Raw genomic sequence first — 20,949 nt, forward strand, 5'->3', positions numbered from 1 at the left:
CGTTATTTTATTATCTGGTACCCTTAATTATCATCCGAACGTTATTATCAGCATTACCATTCTTTAATTACCATTAACTACATATTGTTTACCGGAGCATTCGAAAGTCGAGACGTAGTAATTTCTCCAAAAATCGCCTTCCAAAATACTGCGATAAATTAATTAGAAGCAGAAATTCCGAAGAAGTTTCTCTCCACCCCTCCCCTCCCCTCTGGCCCTGCAGGGGTGTCAAATTAGGCTGCGAGGCACAGGCTGGCGCGATCTCTGCCAGGGTCCAAAGCTGCGTTTTCCCTCTCCTCCCCCCTCTCTTCTCTCTCTCCCCATTTGGATTTTCATCGCAAATGAAATAATGTGATTCTTTACAGTACTCCAGGGATTAGGAATATTAGAGAACAATTTATTTCAATCCGTCCAATCGGATAGCATTCCTTGTCCAAACAGCAACAATTACACGTGAGGAGAGCTGAAATGTGGTCTGCATTGTCCCCCGAGGTTCTTCTTGTGATAGATGGTTGTGTCATGATTTACTAACCCTCATAAATCACAATGGCAATCCGTAATTTGTCACTGAACATGCGCTTGGGGATCTCCAGAGATTTAGCTGATTACATTCTGATCAGAATGCAAATAAAGGCTAAATGATATTGGAAATGATCTCTTTGTGAAAAGATTTGTTTGGAAAACTGCGCCCAATCATCGCCGAGTATCCGGCATCCTCCCCTCTCCGGTGGTTCCTATCTAAATGTAGAACGTCACTCCGCCCCCTCCCCGGCTCGCGGCTCATTTGGGTTAACGCCGGTTATTCGAAAGTTATGCTTTCAATTAAGTATCCGGCTGCAGAACCGGATAATCGGGATCGGTCGTAAATTTAGTTTAAGGTTACGAACGTGGGTTAGGCAGGCTTACGAACTGCTAAATTTGGTCGAAATATGTCTGGGGGGGAGGTTCGCCCACTGTCGAATGTTTTAACGTACGCACGACAGCGTGAGGGGCTTTGTTTTAGTTTAATAAGATGCAGCACCGATAATCGGATTAGATCGTAGCTTTGTTTATTGATTAATAAACTGATTTACTAGATGATTTGCTTTGTTTATCTCTAGTGTTTTGCTGATAAATGCTTTTTCTGTTTCGCGTGCCACTCGACGGTATTGCTTATTAATTTTGCTGATAGAATATGAGGACAAAGTGGGAAAAGATGGCGTGGTGAATGGCTAGTGGTGTAGTATTCTAGGTTGTACTATACATAATCTACATAAAGTAGCATAATGCATCCATCTAACTTGAGTAAAGTAAGCAGGGTAGAGTGGTGAAAGAATACTAGACATAAAAGTATCCTAGGTTGAACAAATTGCATAAAAGAGCTTGGTGAACGGCTACTGTAGTGTTTTGGAGTGAACAAACTGCAGTGAACACGTAATAGAATGTTATAGATTAATAAGAGCTTAATGAACAGCTACTATATTGTTCTGGGTTGGCTTTATACGGATTAATATCATTGAAGAACGATCTGTCAGGCGGGTGGAAACTACTGAAGAACAAATACTGTTATAGTTTATGTGTTAAAGATGGAAACAAACAGTCGAGGTCAAACCACCCCCGTAATAAAATGAACAGGAGTCACAGAAGAATGAACTGATGCAGAACTATAGGAACGTACAAGAATAAATTATCCTAAGATAAATAATAATCAGAATGAAAGTATACACTCGGCAAACTATCCGAACGTAAAGTAAAAAATATTGAACGATAAACAACCCCTGAAGCAAAATTATGTTGAGTAAACGTCTTGAACCGGTCGTAAAATTAAAATGAATTTGCTATCATCTCTACAACTAAACTGACAATACGTGACTATTTTGTATATTTACTCAAGTGAGGATAATTGGGAAACCTCAACACTTCCAACTACTTAAATAATAATCTGTACGTTTGTATACACTAGAAAATTCGGTAAAAATATCAGCAATAACGCCTACCAGAAAGGAATTTTATTGGAGTGAGATGTAAACTCCTTGGGGATGCTGCAAATTAACTAATCAGATCGACTTTTAAGCCGATGGGTTGGAGGAGGATACAGAAAAGGCGAGTCATTTGCGGAATTTTTTCCCCATCTCCTCCTCCTCCTCCTCCTCCTTTTCTTCCATCCCCCTTTAGATAGGAGGGATGGAAGAGGAAGAAGAAGAAGGAGGAGGAGGAGCATCCCCCTACCGGTAGGTGGGATGCTGAATCGTTCTTCATCAACTGTTACGATTACTTTTAAGCTTTCACTCAATTATTATAGATGGTTAATGCACCTTCAGGGATTGCCATTGATTTTCGACTTTCTCTTTAATATATTGCATGCAAAATGGGGGGATAGTGTTTTCCGTTTTGATAAAATGCTGTGGAAGAGGATTACTAGAAAATGCTGCACCTGAGACGAGGGAATAGCAGTGATTACTTAATTGCTAGAAGCCGTTGATTCTCTGATTAATGAATCTACAGAGCCTGCCTGACAGTAAATATTAATGAAGGAAAGTATAGTCTTGCCAAACAACTAATTCTCGACGAATTACCTTACAACCCACTTAACTTCAATATGCCACATCTAGCCACAAAATATCCAATGAACTAGGAAATTATATATACATATATACGTCTATATATATATATTTTTTTTTTGAACAGCACCTCTGCAGAATGAGCCAAGCCATGCGTGGTGTAAAAATTTTTGATAAGTTTAATAACATCTTCCAGTTTTATAGACCATTTTACTCTAGATTTAACTTCTTTCCCTGCGTGGAATTTTTAATATTCCGCTGTGCTCGAGTCTTTTATAACTCTTTGTGAAAAATTGTGAAGATTTAACCCTTTGCTAAAGAATTACAAAGTGAAAGTGAGCTTTGCTTTCATAGATTTTTGCATTGATTGTGTTGTAAAGTGTGAGTTCTTTCAATTGTTACACCAATTTAAAAATCTAATTTCTGGAAACTGTTACTCATAAGTGGAGTTGCATGGTAGAAAAATTCAGTAAAAATTCCCTTCCTGAAGAATGTTTCCGAATTTTTGCCTGAATTTTTCTGAAAATTCCCTAAATATTTTTTTCTTGGGGAAAGTTTACAGCATTTAGCATCCAGAAATCCATCAGGAAAGGGGTACAAATAGGTACTTTCCCCAGTTTTTACTTTTCTTGAATTTTTCCGAAAATTCCCTAAATATTCCCTTTTTAGGGAAAGTCTACAACGTTTAATATCCAGAAAATTCTTTCGTGAAATGGGTGCAGATAGGTATTTTTTCCCCAATTTTCCTGAAAATTCTTTGAATATTTCCTTCTTAGGGAAAGTCTACAATGTTTAATATCCAGAAAATTCTATCATGAAATGGGTGCAGATAGGTATTTTTCCCCCAATTTTTCCGAAAATTCCCTAAATATTCCCTTCTCAGGGAAAGTTTATAATGTTTAACATTCAGAAATCTATTGAAAAACGGGTGCAGATAGGTACTTTTCCCACATTTCCACTTTCAAAACAAGATATTACGATAACAAAACTGGTTTAACACAATAAGACCTAGCTTACACTCTTGGAAGCAAGCAAAATTCGGCAATTTGATTGACAAAACCCCCCTTTCACGTCATTATAACAAAGCCCCCGATTAAATCGCCCATAAGGGTAGTTCTTCGTCATAAATACAGCAGCAATAATCGTAATTCGGGTATAGTTTCTGAGCCGCTTACTCACACTATCTAACGTCCTCGAGCCCTTAACTAAGTAATAAAATTAAACTTAATCACCTTGAACTAATTTTAACGTCCCACCCACCATATATGTATTAAAAACTATTTATAAAGTGGGAGAATTTTCTCTCTTTATAAGGAAGAATTATTTATACAGTTAATAATACACTTTCTTGTATAAATATATAGATATAACTTGTATAAAAAGGGCGAACATCACCATCTGTGGCTTCGTCATTCATGAGTCAGCTACTCGCCATTGTGGAACGATATTAAATACACAGCAAACAGCATCTCATCAGAATTCCCCATCACGTTGTGTATTGATGGTTTATTTTATAGACTTAGACTCAATGATACATACCCCCATTTGCATGATACAGTGTCACTTTCGCTATATGGAGAAATGGGTGACGGGTGCCTTTCGCGTTTTTCCTCAATCTATCGCAGGGTTATTTCCTCCCCCCCAGTTTTGATGGCAGTGTACGAGGACTTATACAATTCTGACTTGTACGTGACAGGGGAGGGTTGCCCCTACCTAAATTATAATCAATGGATCCTTGTACTGTGCCTTGTAGTCTGGTATCGAGTGGGCTCTCTTGTTACAGGATTTCCTCAGTTCTTGCATATATTAATTGAGTGGGGATGTTTATGTCTACACTACGTGCTATACGTTATAGTTTAGGCTTAAAAGATGCCCTGTATCTTTAATTGCTCGAAGTTCTGTTAGAGAAGGGTTCCCCTAATAAAAATTATAATCAATGGATCCTTATGCCATGCCTTGTAGACTGGTTTGAGTGTGCTCTCTTGTTATAGGAGTGCCTCTGTTCTTGCTTAGTCTAATTGAGTTAGGGGATGTTTATGCTTACACTACGCTCTGTACCCTATATTTTAGGCTTAAAATATGCTCTGTATCTTGAATTGTATTACGTACTCCATATATTTAACAATTTTACGAATGCATTGCATAGTTTAGTAAATATTTACAGAAGAATATCCATGCCAGTGTTACTCGTATACTAGGAACACTATCATTTTAAGGAAGATATAATCGAATCTGGTGCGGATATTGTTTCATACTCCCATTGAGTAATCAGGAAATTCATATAAACTGTAAAAAAAATCCTTCATGCTTCCTAATTAATTAGTAAAGACGTTCCATGTTTGTTCTTTTATCCTCTGTTAGCTGGTACGAAGATGAGTACTGCGATTTGTGATTATTGTATTCAGCCCGAGGGATGTAATCTTGATTAAATTAACTAATGTTGACTTTTCTCAACTCCTATAAAATATTTAGCTCTATGAATAATATAGAATAAACGCTCGATTAGAGAAGAGTTTCATGCGCTCTCCTTCGTTAGGAGGGTTGTCTATTGCTCTGTGAAATATTACTAACGACAGAGGTTAGTTATTGCTATATTGTTAGTAATGGAGGCTACGTATTGCTCTCCCTGTTTGTTGCTAATAACAGGGAATAAATGTTGCTTCCCCTGTTTATTGCTAATAATAGGGGCAAGCTATTGCTCTCCCTGTGTATTGTTAATAATTCGGTTTATCTATTACTGTGTTTAAAGGATTGCTAGCAATAACGAGTATCTATTTAAAATATTAATAATACGTAGAAGTGTTTGCTACTCCATTTGTATAAAGTATTATCTATCAAGTGTTCACGCTTAAAGTATTATTAGATCAGTTATTTCATCTATTGAACGTGTTATATGTAATAGTATTTCCCTATTGCTCCGTTTAAAGCGTTTACTTAATAATACAGTTTGCCACGGATTAATTTGCATAGATACAAAGTAGAAAAGCACGCTTCTTCCCTTTTTTTCCCCCCATTTCAACAAGCTTCAGCAGATGCAACACACCGCAGTAAAGATCATCAGGAGCATCAGAATCTTACGGAAATGTTTACTGGAAACGGAAAAACGGCTATTAAATGAGAGAAACAAAACATCAACACACTTGTTTCCGCATAGCCATCATCATTAAGAACGGGGGAGAGAAAAAGCATCGACAGAGCACGAAATAAGGGAAAAGAAGAGAAGAAGAAGAAGAAGAAGAAGAAGAGAGAGATTTTTCCTCAAGCTCTTCCACTAAAAATAAGAGTAAAAAACAAAAAAAATCCAAGCTAACTTAATGGTTTATATCCTGTTTTGTAGCCAAAACATTTTTTTAATCTTTTACTCCACATTTAATTTAATACTATAATAGCATCACCCCGAATTATTATTATTATTATTATTATTATTATTATTATTTGTAGGCAGAAAAGGTTTATTGATGGGTGTTCGGGCGTAACAGAAAGAGAGAGAGAGAGAGAGAGAGAGAGAGAGAACAACTGGAGGGGGGGATGGAAAAGAAAAATGATAAACTATCTAATTTTTGCTTCACTTTCCTTATCTAACATCCATTTGTAGATACATCTGCATATGATTGATCTTATACGGGAGAAGTAAAGCAAATTAAGATAACACAACGTGTTTTATGTTTAACAGAAAAATGCCTCTCTCTTTCTCTCTCTGTGTGTGTTTCATCTCCCCGTTCTTCCCCTTTTTAAAAATATTTCTCTCCTCATCAACTTTTGCAGAATTTATTCATAAATTTTTACTTTTTGATAATTAAAGTGCCGCCATCATTACTTATCTCTTTCGTCCTTCTGCTTTGCCAAATCGAACTGTACTGCTGCCCTTCACTACTCCCTTTTCCTTTTGTTTTAAGCTTTCTTCCAATTGCTTTACTTATTCGCCTGGAATTTTCTCATTAGCGTTCCATTTATGAATACAATTGTTCGGATATTCACTCAGACGATCTTATATATATATATATACCTACATACCCTGAAAATGCTGTTTTACTAGTGGTTAGTGTGTGGTTTAGGGCCTTTATTCCTATATATATATTTGTATATCAGCTTCTAGAGCTGCTTAAACGGCGAATTATAGAGCATATTTTTGTGTAGTATTTAATTTATGCAAGCATTAATTGCAATGGATTCACTATACTTTCGATCTATTAACTGGGTAGTATTTTTAATGAATATTTCAGCGTTTAATCTAAGTTAGCTTTCAGTTTAATTTGCATATTTCATTCTGGAATAGTTTACTCATCCCTTCAATTTATTCGACACTAAAACAATTAATTGTTCAATTGTTTTGTCTTGCGTTACTTTATCTTTCTCGCCCTTTTTTTACCTATTAATTGGTGTAATTTAATCCTTTATAGTTAATTTTTGGAAAGAATTTATCCAATTTCATTCCCGACACTTTGTTTTTCTAGATATTTACATTTTATCCGGAATAATTTAACGCAATTCTTTGGATTTAAGCTTGAGTTAGTTTGCCTCTACCCGACACGTTTTTACCCATTTTAAATAAGTTCGTTATGGAATAAGTTATACACTAAGAATTTTCATTTTAGGGATATATTTTCGCTCATATTTTTACTCCCCTAGTAGGGCCTCACTAACAGTTTCCTTGTATTCAAATCTATATATTCGTGCGAAATTCTACTTTCTCTCTGTAGGGATAATTGACCTAGAATAGCTTACAGTTATTTTACCCTAGGGCAATTCATTCTCGTTAGATTTTATTCCGTGTTTCCTCCTATTTTACTCTACTTATACATCGAATTTCTCAGTTAAAATTGATAAGATTGCATTACTGTTAATGGTAAAGTGAGCAAGTGAACAATAAGTAGAGCTAGTAAAGTGAGCAGTAAGTGAAGATAGTAAAGGAAGTGGTGAGCAGTAAGTGAAGGTAGTAAAGGAAGTGGTGAGCAGTAAGTGAAGATAGTAAAGGAAGTGGTGAGGAGTAAGTGAAGATAGTAAAGGAAGTGGTGACCAGTAAGTGAAGATAGTAAAGGAAGTGGTGAGGAGTAAGTGAAGACAGTAAAGGAAGTGGTGAGCAGTAAGTGAAGACAGTAAAGGAAGTGGTGATCAGTAAGTGAAGGTAGTAAAGTAAGTGAGCAAGTGAAGTGCTATCAATATTAAGTGAATAGTAAGTGAAGAAACTATTGACGGTAAAGTGAGTAAGTGAAAAACAGACATAGAGTGACGTTTATTTAGAGCAGTTTGTGAAAGAAGAATCATACATCCTACATAATTAACACCAGCAACAGTAGGGGAAGAGGAAACTATGCTTGGGAGAAGTAAAGCAGAAACTCCTGCATTTCCTCCAGATGTTTTATTTACGGGTTCTCGCTACGGACGGGCAAAAGATACCATTAATGATTAGAAGGTGGACCAGTGACGGATGACGCACCGCTGTCAACACTATCGATCTTCTAGCAAAGTGACAAATCGTGCAACCTTCTATCCAGCTCCACAAGTACTTCCAATTACATTGTTGATCGTGCGGAATCCATCCCGTAAATAAATCATTACTTCGGGTTTTTTTTTATAATATACGTGTGTGTTACATATGAATGCGATTATGCTTCCGTTAGGTACGTCGTCCACCTGTTAACGTTAATCACCGTCGAGATTGGCGTGTTTTGCGTGTACAGTTTAACATCCGGACGGAGTTATTGAGAAAAATATATCTCCCCCTCCTCCCCTCATTGTCAGATTGTAACACAGTACTAAAAGGGTGGGAAATTTCAGATTTATGTGTCCATATATATATATATATAACTTATATATTATTTTTTTTTTCTAAGTAGGGAAGAAGGATTTGGGATAAGAACGAGTTGGAAGGAGACTCATTCTGTTGGCATGATGCGGAGGATAAGTTGGGAAGATTAATGGACATGATAATAACGATACAACAAAGGAGAAATACGACGAGTGAATCGATTAAAAACAGTCATTAAGAAGATGGATAGCTCGACAACTCGAGTATTTTTATCTCTTCAAGTCGTAAATAAAATTCTCTTTATTATTCTCCATATTGATGTTTTTCTCTTTCTATAAAACTCGTTGTTTGCCTTGCTGTAACGTTATTTAACTGATCTGTTTGATTTCTTTCTCTCTCTCTCTCTTTTTTTTAAACCTTCTACCCTCCAGATACTGTCTCTGATAGTAATTTGCTGCCTTGATTCGCCTCCCTTCTTCAAATACTCGTTTCAGTGTTATTGTGCTGATCGGTTCGAATGCTGCCTGAATGGTAATGACACGATAAAAGTGCCGTTCGAGTGTTAATTTGCTGTACGCTCGTTCTCTTCGTGAAATTCTCAAACGAGTTTGAGCATTGTTACGAGGCTTGAACACACCTTTCTACTCTTCGTCCTCGAATAAAAGTGCTGTAAATCGTTATCTTTCTTTTGAAATTAGTGTTCAAGTGAATTATAAAAGTGGCGTATTGATGAATGATACTTGGAATTGTTTGCCAGATAAAAATGCCAATTTACAAAGCAAATGTTGAACACTCTTCACCGCTGAACAGCCTCGAATCTTGATCACACATTGCTGCTTACATCCATTTAAATCACTTTCGGGACCATTTCCTGTTGATGAACACACGCGCTTGATTATCCTTCGCTTGCTAATTATTCAAGAAAGAAAGTTTTAACAAAGATCAAAAGGCAAGTAACAATAGAACGAAGCACAATTCCAACATTGACTAAGTTAGAGGGGCGAGAAAAAAAAAGAGACAAGAATTGTAACAGGATCCGGAAAAGATTGGCTGCAAATCGAAGAAAAATCAATTTTGATACCGGGAAGGGATGAACACCGCTGCTGCTAGGGTAATAAAATCGAAAACATTATGGAATACGAGAACGTAGCGAACATTGGTGCATACAAGAGGCGAATTATGTTTACTGTGGATGAGGAAAAAGGGGGGAGGAAAGAAGGGAAATACAGAGGTGATGACGGCTCACGCATCCAAATAGAATTCAGATCTTCACACTCCACCCTCGTAAAAGCAAACTGCTGCAGTAATGAATGTTGTTGCGGTAGTATCAACACGTAATATTCCAACTTTTTGATTTTTGGAATGTCTCCAATACAAGACGTTCCTCCTGTCTATAAAAGAAGTTTGATGCGACACTAAAGGTGCGGAATTGCTGGGGAGGAGGGAGAGAATTCATTAAATCCTGTACTTGCACGGATAATTTAACTCGCGTGCCGGATAATCGAGAGAGAGAGAGACGCTGGCCAATACAATTCTTACTATCTGTTTCGCCTTTAAATAGGACCGTTCGACAGGAAAACTCTACAGTTAATGAGAGTTGTCCTACAGCTCCAAACTGGAGCAAGATCCTGATCAAAACACCGTTCATCAATATGTAACCTTTCACCTCCGAAAACCTGTTTCTTGTGTTCAGGGTAGACGAAATGCTCGCGCTTCTTACACTCGTAAAATCTGTTTAAAGATTTATCGGTTAATTAAACACCTCGTTCCAAATCCCGATACGTGGTCTTAAGATTGAACAGCCTGAAAACACACTACTTTCGGGTGAAATCGTAAACAGAAGCGTGGTGTTAACGTGTTAATGAGACATGAACACCTTCAAAAGTCTGTTTCTAACACGAAGGTTGATGACCAGAAACCGAATACAGTGAACAGCAAGAGTATTTTCAGATGAACATCTACTAGAAGACCCTGACTCCTCATGAAATCTTAAACAGAAACGAGTTAAGTCTAGTAGCAAATGTTAACACACATAAAACGCAAGAAGGAATAAAGAAGAAAGAAGAAGAAAAAAAAATTGGGAGTAGCACGTTTCAATTGTACTAGAAGTATAAGTAATTTATCCAAAATGCAAATTATTTGTTTATTTTCATGCAATTTTCTCGGGAACCCTTCTCCCCGGAGACTACATATGCTTTTCTAAACCGTTTTCGATCCGTCCGCCATTTATCTTCCTCTCTGTCATCTCCTCTGCATGAAGTAAAGCAGCAGACAGTTTCTTGCTTCCGACCAAATATCGTTTCTATTTCCGCTTCATCTAAATCCAGGAAATTTTTCTCCTTACTAAAAAATAAGAAGGGAGGGAAGACGAAGGGGGAAGGAGGGAAGAGGAGGAGGAGGAGGAGGAGGAAGAGGAGAAAAATATTCATTCCACCCTACCAGGTACGATAGGAAATGTAATCCCGCATCCTTGCACTTTCTCAGGTACGTTATCCTCATCCCTCGTCGCTTATCTTATAATTTTGCATTTTCTCCTTTAATTTTCTCTTAAAATGCTTTTTTTCTCCTTCCTTCCAATCTCGCGTTTGTTTATTTTCAAACAGGAATCAATTAATTAACGTATATTTTTCCGTTTTTCCCCCTCCTCCCTTCCTCCTCCTCTTCTTCTTCTTCTTCGTCTTCTTCTCTCCTAAACAGTCGAGCGTATGTTTGTCTGTTTGTTCTCTCTTTAACTAATTAACTCTTCACTCAAACACTCACCAAAATTAAACTGGAGCTAAAAGACATTCATTACGCTTCCCTTCTATTTTCATTGAGTTAGCCCCGGTTATTAATATGACGTAAAAGTTAATGCCCTTATAATTCGGCTCCTAATGCCACTAGATAAACGAATTTCTCCGGGATTACGTAAAGCTCGTAATTGTTTGCGCTCGCGAAATTTCGTTCGGATCGAATCGTAACTTCGCTCCCAATCTAATTTCCTCCCCTCGTCTGTCCGTAACGCTTTTGTATGGCGTGTTCAGAGCTCGAACACGAATGCTTCCTTCTATCTACTTGTAAAAAGCGTAGGGAGTTGAACATCCTTCAACCGAACACCTCTTCTGGGTATGTTCAATTGAACACGAAAATCTCCTCTCCTTAAAGGTTAAACGGCCGTTCAATTGTCTTATTACGTAAACTTGAACACGGTTCTAATTCACAGTGTTAAAGCAAGGAGACGTAACTACTATTTAACGCATTCTTTCTTCGTAAAATTCGTGTTCAACAGCGCAATTTTGCTCACGTTAATTGCGCCATTAATATTAAACACAATTAAACATTTAGTACATTTGATTTAATTAGTCCCTACGTAGTCCCTGTATTAATTATTTCGCGCCCCGTTTCTAGAAATCCTCGTGTTCAGGGTTGGAATTTAACGAAGTGTATACCAAAGTCGCGCGACGAAATTTTTAAAGGCGGAAAACGCGAAAATTTTTAATAAAATTTGCAAATCAACAAAGTAAAAGTGAAGTATTGGCAGGACTTCAATCGTTTAATCAACAGTAGAAGGGCATTGTTAATTGAATGACGTCATCGGCAGTGCTTCCATCGAAACTAGATTATACAAATTGGATCGAACGGAAAGACTTTATTAAATTCATCCTGCATTAACCAATAATAAGAGCTTTTCGGCTTCCAATAAAATGGGTTTGTACAATTAAATGACATCGAAAATTATTTTTCTTATCGAATTCCCTTTGTTTCGAGTGTTGAAAATGTCGGGGGATGGAGGGGGGAAAAGGGAAGAAATTCGCTGCGCGAGTGTCGATACTCTTGTGCATTTATCATTGTCACATGATTTGAGACAGGGGTGAACGATCTACAGGAGTTCGAGTGTACCTGAAATGTGCACAAACACCTAAACGATTCACCTTAAACTTGGGATAGGAACGCCTGAACTGTTCACGTGTGCTTAGTCTTGTGTTGTTCACGTGTCTACACCAAGTACCTAAGTTATTCAGTGTCTACACACAAGTGTTCAAGTGTTTATACACAACTATCTAAGGTGTACTGTACAATATCTGGGGTATTCACATGTCTACACACAAGTATACGAGATGTTCACGTGTCTACAGAGCAAATTTGTACCCCGAGTAGTTAAACCACGTGTTTATTCCTTCGTATCTGAGTAGGGGATCCACTTTAGTGTTTCGTGAAAGCTTAAAAAAACACACGGGAAATATGCAAAAACCCATAAAAGTGAAGGTAACACGAATCTTGAGGGCAGTAAACCCTGTTTCCTAGATGATATAAATTAGTAAGCCGTAATATAACGCTAAAATCTTATTTCGAAACCGTACGAAATCCATAAAATGGTTTCGAAGGTCGCGAAAACCTGTTACGTTGATTACCGAAACCGCGTGAAACCCGTAAAACTTGTTATGGAGGCTAAAAAATGCCTTGTGAAGGTCGCAATACCTGTTGCGAGACTAGAAAAAACCTTGTGAAGGTCACAAAAATTAATCGCGAGTACAGTAAATATACTAAAAAAGGTCGTGGATCCTGTTATGAAAGTATTTTATAGAAAGTCCGTTAAAATCCTGTAGTGAGGATCATGCAGATTAATACGAAGATCCTGGAAAAAACCCTGGACAAATCCTGCGAAAGGCCACGAATTTTCTGAAACCCAAGTTAATAAACCTTGTAATGAAACGTTAAATGAAACCACAAAGGCTATTGAAAGCAGTAACCAATGAAACCATAAAGGCCACAAATTTCCAGAACCACATAATCCTCCAATAAAACTAGTAAGGTCCTACAACACTTCGGAGAAATAATAAAGTTTATTAAACTCCCTAGTGAAACCATAAACACCAGTGAAACCATGAGGGTCGTAAAATCCTTCACCGAGAGCTGAAGGACTCGAAAATCTCGAGCGAAATTCCCACAAAACCTCAGTAAATTCCTCGAGAATAGGATAAATCCTCGGAGAGATCAGCGAAAACGCAAAACAATTACTTCAAATTCTTCTTCAAACCCCGTAATTCCGGACTACCCCGCATGGTTTCAGGGTTTAAAAAATTGTAGAATAGGAAGAGTACACACGTGTACAGGTAAAAATGATTTCTTTTTTTTTTAACCACACGAAACCCTCCCGTGTTACGTTACGTCCTTGTGTATTTATATATGAAAAGGTTTCGGAGGCACCCGTATAAAAATGGCAACAAACCACCATCTTTCATCGGAAGAAAGGGAGGAAGAAACGGAGAATATACGGGAATTTCTGCCATTTATCAGAAGTTTCTTGTGTCTATACATAATTAACAGATCAATTCCTCAGTCTTAAAAGTATAAAAGAACAATTTGTTTGAAAGTCAGGAGCGACGCTCTCTCTCTCTCAAGTTATGAATATTTGTAGAAGATCGATTCTCGCAGGGGCCATTGGAAAAGAGGTAGGAAGTTGGAGGAGGTGAAAAATGACGTGTCGTTCGTCGGGGGTGTTGAATCTGTTGGGATTGCCAAGGATAGAGAATAGAAGGGCCTTGATGGATCACAACAGCTCCTATTTGGTAAGATTCCAGTCCCGACAAGATCGCTTCGGATATTGCAGCTTGATTGGTGGAGTCCCTTCCACCATCTTTCAAACTGGCGCCCGGCCGTGGGGGGGAGGAGGTGGAGGGCGAACGACGACTACACGAAACGGTGTCAATGGATAAGAGGTCAAGTTGACAGCAGACAGGTTGTAAGCAATGTCATTGACACTTCCGAGAGAAGGCCAAACTCGACTCACTTCCTGATTATCGGTTTGCGGGAGCTTCCTTGATGGGGGGTGAAAGTTGTATACGTCATGGCGGGTGGGCTGAAATGCTTCTACAATCGGGCGTAGTGTTTAGAAGTAGAACACTTTAGACGACGGGGTAATGCGTATTTAACTGTAGCCACCCTTCTCCATTCTTTAAGGAATTTACAGCTTTAATGATTTCGCTCTTCGGGATTATTGACTTTTTTTAACGCTCCGGGGCGCGATTTTGTTCTGTCTTTTTTTTTAAGGCTTAAATTCGGATTGTTTAGCCTGTTTTCTTTAATATTTTGCATTAATTTTTGGACTTTGTTTTTTAAATGGCGAACGTTTCTTCCTTCGATTTTGATTGAATTGCGATTTTAAAGCGGCGAGAAATCTTATTGAAAATTATGGATTTAAGAAGTAATTTATGCAAATTTTTAGTGTGACGTTTTCTAGATTTTTCAGGCGATTTTACGAGACGATTCGCAATTTTTCTCACGTCTCACAACGTAGAGTTACACATTTCCTTGCTAGAAACCGATCTCGCACACTTCGATCGCATCGTTTTTGCATCCCGAACAAGCCAAGAACACTACAAAACCCACGCACCAACTCCTAAACACTTCTTGAACACTTTCTTCCAATTAAAACACCACACTTGAACTTTCTTGGAGCCCTCCCACCATTACAAAATTAATTCCCAGCACCGAAGACATAAAAGAAAACAATTATTTATGGGTATAAATCCAAAAAAAAACACCACGAAACAAGGCAAATTTCAGAAATTGAATTAGAATATGAGCCTTTTTTTTATGGTTACATTCATCATAAACACACTACGCAAAGAGGGGGGAGAGTATCTTTAATAACTAGTTGGATCTTCACCCTCTGCGGTATTTTTTTTTAATATTTCGATAATTATATCAAAGACAATTGGGAAGATTCGCGGACACACCCTGTTTCTATGACAATACAGAAATTATGATGAGTCAAAAATTCCGGACACACCCTGTTGTTTCGGTGAAAGTGCAGTTTGATTTATGAATGCGTATCTTTAACCCCAAGACGAATATATCCACTCCAGTTCGTATTCCGGGGTGCTAAAGGACACGTTTACCTATTTGTTATCACGTTTGAGCGGCTTGTTTTGAGGAATTTTACACGTTTTTTTCCAGTGTAACTTGGGCATTCGCTTAGATAAAGCGCTAATGTATTCGCCGTTTCCGTTCGAGTGGGATGTCAGTTTCCCCGTATCAACCTGGTTATAGTGTTTAAATAACAATGAAAACAACTGGAAATTTGAGAATTACATTCGATCCTCCCCCCTATAACACTGTTGATTATTCCGTTTTATATGAATTCCGTGTTGTACGAGTCATTTAGATTTTACAAATAACGTAGCACGGCACACGTATTTATAAAATCTAAGTGACTCGTACAACATGGAATTTATATAAAACGGAATTATCTACAGTGTTATAGGGGAGGGGATCGACTGTATTTGTTACTGTAGTATCATAAGTTATGTTTCAAAATGGGTGAAGTAGGGGTTTCGATATTGTTACCAGTGTTGTTTAACAGGGGTTTCGATATTGTTACTAGTGTTATTTGGGTGTTGTTTACGATACAGGCATTGGCAATAATTCTGAAATACCTCGTAAAATGTGCGTTACTAAACGATGTGTATTGTAACTGTAGTAGTATTTGAGCGGCTGTTAATGGTAATTGAATACAAGAAAAAGTTTATTAACACCTGAATTTATACACCTGAATTAAACTGTTTTATTTTGTAACACGTATTACTTTTATTACTGTAGTAGTTTTACAACACTAAGCAATTTTCTCGGTAAAAATTGCCTTAAATTAATATATGCGTAACCTTATTGTTACCGTAGTAACACGAAACTCGTTCTAGAAGTGAGGGGAGGTTTTTGAGTACGATTTCTTTTTAAATTAAATAGAAAAGTATTATTTTATAGGCATGGAAATGGTTGTTACTGTAGTAACAGCTCGGTTACTTAACGAGATTTTCTATCGATTATACGTGGCAACAGTTGTTGTTGCTGTCTCAACTACCTTAGTATTAAATAAACGAGTGTTGTATTTAATACGGGAACAACACTTTGTTGCTGTAATAGTCATTAAAGTAACAGTAATAGCGTTACGGACTACTACAGTAGGAAACAGAAGTAGTTAATAGATAATTGCATGCTAGCATATCCATCATTGCTCCTATAATAGCACTGACAGATGGTGCTGCAAGGTATCATTTCGTGCTTTTGTAACTATAAAAGCACAGCATAAGGTCCATTTTAATGCCTTTATAGCTGTAAGAGCATAGAATAAGTATCATTTTAATGCCTTTTAGCTGTAAGAGCATAGCATAAGTGTCGTTTTAATGCCTTTATAACAATAAGAACAGTAACATTTGGTACAGCATACTGTAGGAACCATAACGTTAGTAGTATGGAGGAGGGAAGAAGGTTGGATTGTTACTAGTGTGTTTTTTTTTTTCAACTGGATACAAAAATCACGTGGCTTATTACGTTATCAGCATCGATGCTCTTTGTCCCCCTCTAAATCAAATTTCCCTTAAGCGAGCTTAATAACAATTATATAGAAGCTAACATTCATTATTGCTCTTCTCCCCAATCAGCTTACTCTCATTACACTTAAGCAAACAATGACGTCACACACGCCGTCAATCAGCCGTGTTACTACAGCAACAATACCAGATGGCACGTATCATAAGCTGAAAGAGGGTGAGGTACAATAGAAAAAAAATATATAGGGGAAAACGGGAAAGATCTGTGTTTTTGCCTCCCCCAAACAACAACAACAACAACAACAACATGGAGCCATTAAGGACGTTTCTACACCTCCGCCCCCTTGCCAAAAAAAACATCTTGTTCTGCTTTATTAACGCGTCATTTCCGCTACGTCACCTCTACTTTTACGCTCCTTAGCTACCGAGTTAAACGACTTAACTCGCATCTACTTAGTCCACCCCCCCTTGCTACCTGTGGAGTACTAATTTCCCTACTTCTCCCCCCCTCCATACGAGTTACGACCCTACTCTTGGGTTACTACTATAATAGTAACGTGCCGCTTATCGCTGGTAATGTAATATTGCTGTAGTAACATTGGGGAGTTGGTAGAAGTACTTTACGTGACTAAAATTGAAATCGCACACAGTTTTTTCAGTCACTTCCTCTACGATTTTTCCGTTGTTACTCTATAACAGTATCGATAATCTGCCCTTTTCTCTCCCTCGTAACGGATTGTTACTGCTGTATCTCTCATGAAAATCGAATTACTTCCTTCTACCTTACACAATGCAAGCGTATACAAAGCGGTTGAAAGGTATGTTACTGTAGTAGTATACATTCCGTTACTGTAGTAACAGTAACGTTGTCACATTATAGTTACGGTTAAACGAATGAAAACGAAGAGTAACCGTAAATAAGTGACGATTTCTGTACGTCGGGGCATTGTTACTGTAGTAAGTGTAATAGTAACAATAAGTAACGATTCAACTATACTGAGGCCTTGTTATTGTAACGATAACAATAAATAAGTAACGATTACTGTATTAGAGGTATTGTTACTGTAGTAACAGCGATGTGGAAATCACATTACTAAGGTGCTTTACAGGTACACTTTCTTACGAATGGAAGGTTACAAGGGAGAGGGAGAAAGGGAGGGAGGAAAGATAGAATTAAAAGTCAGTTGTAGTTATAATAGCATCAGCATACATTGTGTCTGTTTTGACGTCAATTTTCTCATAAATAGTAACAGAAACGACGTCATTCATGCCTGACAAAGGACGGCAGCTGTTCATCCATCAGAACAGATGGCAGGAGCAAAAATGGCCGACAACGTCAGCCGAGTAATTATTATTTACCGTGCAAAAATCCGATTTTTACTTATTACCCGATTAAAGATGGCGATTATAATGCTAACACATTAATAACACTAGAGAAGTAGAAGTAACAGAGGGTAACACAATCGACCTTCTCGTCCCCCCCCGCCGGCCGATGATGAAGTATAATTAAGTCGGACGTCATTAATTTTTTTTTTTTTTTTTTTTAACGAAGTTTAATCGCCCACCGAAACAACAAGCGCGTTTTATTACCCTAGCGGCGGGCCCTCTTACTACCGCTTTCTCTCCCCCTCCCCCTCCGCTCAGATTGATGTCGAGTAGTACAAACAAAAAGTCGAAATCGAATTTGTGGGTGGAGGGCCACTTTTATCGTCGTCCTTCGTCGTTTCGATGCTTTAGGAGGGATCGATGGTTTTAGTGGGACTCTGCGAGAGTTTATGAGGTCTCCGTTTCTGTGTCCTCGGTTAAAGAGGATTGATTTTCCCTTCCCCCGCGCGCCAGCATAAACGGGGGGTGTATATATATATATATATAGAGAGAGAGGCAGATTTGTAGGGGATCCCCGCCGGAAGGATCCCCGATTTGTTATTATATCCGTGGGGGCCCCCTTATTGAGGTTTCGGGAGGAAGGAGGGACGGGTTCGTTCTGGCAGACGTAACGGAGAAAGGCAGGTCTTGCCTCCCGTTGTCGGGATCAAAACAGATCGATTTCTCCCCCCCTCATCCTGTCTTATCGGGGGCTCCGGAAAGAATCGCCATTTCCTACCTCGTTTTAGCGTGTTGTTAAAACCGGGGCTCCCCTCTTTACATGAAATATAACCTAGATTTTTAAGCCGTTACGTTTCCCACTTTCCCTTCTACAGTGAAAAAAACAAAACAAAACGTTAAAGCGGGACAATCGATGAAATTCGGTTTTGGTTGACTTACGGGACAGGGTCATCGCAGGTCATACCTATCACGACAGCTGGACACGTTGCAACAGCCGAAATTTCCTGTATGCGCCTGGCTAAAGTGTAGCGTAACAGAGCCGGAGAGGGAAGAGAAAGGGAAACGTGAAATAAAAAAAAAAATGGCCGAAGTAAGGGGGCCCTTCTAATAAAGATACGTCATCTGTACAGATTGTAAATTATCAATTAAAATGTTTGAAGAGGTAGTTGTCCACTCTATAATTAATCTCGTCTATGACTAAGAGTTAGTCACTGGAGGGGTGCTTTGTTGTAAGTTTCGATCGAATGACTATATTACACTCTACCCCCTCCCCCGAAAAAAGGAGGGAAAAAAAGAATTGGGGAGGAGGTATCAACCTTTAACAGGTATCGTTGAAAGAGGAGCAAAATGAAATCCTCGCGTGTTACGCTGAAAACATGGAGGGCCCTTCGTCACCGCCATTCAACAGTTGTGTGTGTGCGTGTTTAATGTTACGAGTGATTCTCCAAGCTGTTATTGACCAAAACACTATAGTACGAGAGAACAATTATTGACCAGATCGTAACAGACACTCCAAGCAGGTTGTTGATCAAAACACGAGGGTTCTTCCGTGCAGCATCTGTTGCCCAAAGCGTGGTGGTAACACGTTGGAGTATGTGGTCAATAACACAGCGGCGATTGTCATAAACACCGTAACGTCTACATCCCAAAAATCTCTTGGTGTTTCAAACGAGTCCCAAAAGCCGGGCGCTCTCTCTCTCTCTCTACCCCCCTTCCCAAGTTGGAGAGTAATTAGCGAGTGCATTGTTTCTCCTCCTTCCCACAGTCCACCTTTTTGATTAATCGTGTGTTCGTCCCTATCTCTCGTTCAATAACCGTTTTTTAATCGAAGTAAAGCTATAGAACGAGATAAATTTGCAGGTGTGCGGAGGAGGGTATGGCATACCTTCACGTTTTCCTACTCTCTCTCCCCTTATAACAACAGGTTATGTGTCAAGATGGCATAGGCAGATTAGCTGACGTTTAAATTATCTTTCTCACTCTCGAACAGTACACAAACTTCCACGGGATCCCCCCGACTCACCTGCTAGTTACGGGTCAAGGACGGAGTAACGGGGCTCGACGGGGCCCTCTTTTCTCCGGCTAGCTCGATCGTCGGGGGGAGAGAAAGAGAGAGATACATGAATCACGATAAAAGCGTTTAAATCATTTATCATTTTCTCTTAAGAGTTATTGCATGGAAATGCCATCAAACAGGGGGAGGCCCTAATGCCCGAAACAAGGGGCATTCATCACCATCCTTGTCAAAATTCCGACTATATTGTGAATCACGGGTGAGTCACTCCCGGGGGGATTCGCGCCGTCCTTATGTCATCCAATCGTCCTAATCCCTGTTAATTCACTTTTCTCCCACTAGAGGGAGCGTGCTTACGCTCCCCGCACCACCTTTGCCTCCTTATACACGGCACAGCCTAAGGGCGATGGCCCCCGCGCCCTCCTGGGCCCATCCGAGATTGGCCCGTCCCCGAATAGTTTGGGAAAGGGCCCGCTCGAAGCAACCATTTCCCGCCGATCAGGTAACTTTTTCCCCTCACTCACCTTGTACACAAAGTGGTCGTATATCTGCGCCATCTTGAGAATTACACCGTTAACTGATGGAGGGTGGCACGGGTCACCTACATGGTGCAACAACACAGAACACAAACAAGCTAACAGGTGGCTCTCGACTTGCACTGTGCAGAGGACTGGAGACAGAGCACGGCTTCTACCCAACTCGCTTCTTTCCAGCCAACTGCTCTACTGGAAGCTGGCACAACAGTGTTCGTGTCTGATTGGCTGTTGCTATTGGCAACCGGACTGTCCCAACAGGGAAGTAAGGTGCTCCGGATCCCTCTTGTTCAGGTAGCAGCGTGCGTTGTTAAATGCGTCGCTGCTGCGGCCCCCCGCGCCCCTTTTTTTCAGTCTGGCTTGCATTCTTCCGCAGCGGGCCGGTCCCTTTCCCGAAACCGGCGGGCCCCCTCTTCAAATCTCGCTGCGCCTCCTCGAAACACGTCGTAGAGTAGTAATAATAATCGTAATTATAAAT

The 20,949-nt window shown here is 39.1% G+C and overlaps 1 protein-coding gene across 1 annotated transcript in view; it reads right to left on the minus strand.

The window, feature by feature from the left end:
- The window catches only part of LOC111626585 (TOX high mobility group box family member 3-like), a 126,976-nt gene extending 106,299 nt beyond the window's left edge, over window positions 1-20,677 (minus strand). The window contains exon 1 of the mRNA XM_023370020.1: window positions 20,463-20,677. Within this exon, the coding sequence (XP_023225788.1) occupies window positions 20,463-20,495 (33 nt within the window). The 5' untranslated portion in view covers window positions 20,496-20,677. The remainder of the gene's footprint in view (window positions 1-20,462) is intronic.
- Between the last annotated feature and the right edge of the window lie 272 nt (window positions 20,678-20,949).

The sequence above is a fragment of the Centruroides sculpturatus genome, unplaced genomic scaffold (genome assembly GCF_000671375.1).
Source record: "Centruroides sculpturatus isolate CEXI.00-Female unplaced genomic scaffold, Cexi_2.0 scaffold203, whole genome shotgun sequence".
In the NCBI taxonomy this organism is placed as follows: Eukaryota; Metazoa; Arthropoda; class Arachnida; order Scorpiones; family Buthidae; genus Centruroides; species Centruroides sculpturatus.